General features: G+C 58.3%; 2 protein-coding genes across 2 annotated transcripts; both read left to right on the top strand.

The window, feature by feature from the left end:
* Positions 1 to 122: 122 nt before the first annotated feature.
* Positions 123 to 440, top strand: Tco025E_10236 (uncharacterized protein; the record flags this gene model as incomplete). Its single annotated transcript, XM_029377019.1, has 1 exon — positions 123 to 440. One exon carries the CDS (start codon positions 123 to 125, stop codon positions 438 to 440), a length of 318 nt encoding a protein of 105 aa, XP_029222887.1.
* A 929-nt stretch (positions 441 to 1,369) lies between these two features.
* On the top strand, positions 1,370 to 1,717 carry Tco025E_10235 (uncharacterized protein; the record flags this gene model as incomplete). Its single annotated transcript, XM_029377018.1, has 1 exon — positions 1,370 to 1,717. One exon carries the CDS (start codon positions 1,370 to 1,372, stop codon positions 1,715 to 1,717), a length of 348 nt encoding a protein of 115 aa, XP_029222886.1.
* Between the last annotated feature and the right edge of the window lie 340 nt (positions 1,718 to 2,057).

Below are 2,057 nucleotides of genomic sequence, written 5' to 3'. Positions count from 1 at the left end.
CTTCGGGGGTCCATCGTGACGGATGCGGCGGCAACAGGGCCGGCTGACGTCAAACGCTCTGTGGGCTTGGGCCCCTCCTCTTCGCGAGCCCCCGGCTGTTTGGCCACGCACAGCTGCCGCCCATGCATCTCGCAGTTGCCAAGTCTGTGGAGGACACGTGCCACGGCACCGGCGCCGTCTTGGATGAGTGTCTTTTGGGCGCCTCAGTGCAGGGCCTGACACCACAGCCGCCGGGCGCAGCTGTGCAAATGCGCTTGGGCGGCCTCAGAGGTGCGATTGGGGGTCGGGTGCCACAAGGAGCCTGCGTCACGGGCTGGCCTCCCTTTTTTTTTGTTGGGGAACCTAAAAGCAAACAGGCTACCCGCCCGCACCGCCCCCGCCTCTGGTTGAGGGGAGCCACGCCGCTGGGAGGTCTGCCGTTGCTGCGTGGTACCTTGTGAAGGCCATTCACGAGGCGCTGGTTTTCCTTGGCGTGCATGCCAATGCCTCAATGCGTGCAGGTCCAACACTGCGCCAGGGGTTGACATTTGCCAACGGCGTTCACCTGAAATTTGACGGCTCTGCTGCTTTGAAGGATTCATTGGAAAAGGTGGAGGGGCTGTTTCCCCTGGTGGGGCTTCGGGAGGACTTTGGTGGCACAACCCAGCACACGCCGGTTGCTGAAGAGGGCTTTACTGGAGCTCAGCTTCCCGCAAACCCTCAACCTCACTGCAGAAGTCGTGCGTAACGGTTTCAGGTGCGACAAGCACGGTGAGGATTGCAGTGTGCCGATTTCCATCGGTGTCACAGTCCAACATCTCCGTGTCGATTAGCCTTGCTGAGTGTGTGCAGTCGCATCGTGACAAATAACCTGGCCCCGCTTTTGGCACAATTTTTGGCTAGAATGCTCGGACACACACGATGAGCTGTGGGGCTGTTCAAGATTCCCGCGCGTGCCTTCCGGATGTTGGGAAAATTGAGTATTCAACTCCAGCCTCAACGCCGCCTTTTGGCGGGCGTGATTGCTGTGGGTGCTGCCGCTTATTTTGGCAGCCGTCGCCGCCAGGAGTCTATCGGCGTTAGCGTCGAAATGTGGTAGCTACACGCGAAGGTGACCCCGTATCAATTGAGGCGTGCGCTAGTGGGAGGCGCTGCCTTGACGACTCTGACTGTTCTCGCAGCCTTCGGCTTTTACTTGGTCCAGCGCCACGACTGCGGTCGGTTTGTTTGTTTGTTTGGGAGAAGCTTTTCCATCAATGAGTTTCCCACTCATGGACTCAGCACACACAAAGTAGTGTATTTTGCGGGCGTGTACGTGTTTGCGGTTCCTGTTTTTGTTTTTGTTTTCGGCGGTGTGCGTCTTTGCATCACGCCGCCGGTCACAGTTGTAATGCACGCTATTCCCGCAAAAACCCGGCCTGGGGATCTTGGGGCCGATTGGCTGCTTTGGCAAATTCTCGTTCCTCGATTCCTGCGGGGCGTGCTCCTTGTGGGGTCAGGGTTGCTGCTGGAAGGCGTTGCCTCGGCGGCAATGCGTGCTGGAGTTTACTTCTTGCGGCGACGGCACTTTTCATTTTTATTCGCGATGACGCGACCACTGTCTGGCGCCGCGACATGCCACTTCGCAAAAAACGCGGCGTCAAAGGGGCCAGTTGCCTGCGATGTGCCCAAGGCACAGCCCAATGGGAGGGCGCGAAGAAGGCACGCGAAGGAATTGGTGGGCCGTGCCGTGGAGTGAGGACGTGCCTTTGCGATGGGGCAACACCGCACATTTGTCTTTGCGTGTGTCAGTCTCTCTGCTGGGTGGTTCCTTGTGCTCGGTGCACCGTGAAAGGGAGTGGCTTCGGCAGCTGTGCCGGAAGACCGTTCGATGACTCTTTGGGAGATCAGTGTCGCAAACATATTTTTCCTCATCGTCGTCTGTGTTTTCGTCATGCTGATCGCTGCGGTGCCTTTTGCTCGCGTCACGGTCTGCGGCTGGCGCGCTTCTTCTGGCGTGTGTGTGTGTGTGTCGCTGGCCCATTTCAAATTGAACAGTTTGCACGATGCATGCTCGGCGACAAAGTGAGGGGCATTTA

Source organism: Trypanosoma conorhini, assembly GCF_003719485.1.
Source record: "Trypanosoma conorhini strain 025E chromosome Unknown Tco_14.4_contig_01551, whole genome shotgun sequence".
Classification (NCBI taxonomy): domain Eukaryota; phylum Euglenozoa; class Kinetoplastea; order Trypanosomatida; family Trypanosomatidae; genus Trypanosoma; species Trypanosoma conorhini.
The sequence above is the reverse complement of the archived record's forward strand: the minus strand, read 5'-3'. Positions and strand labels throughout refer to the sequence as shown.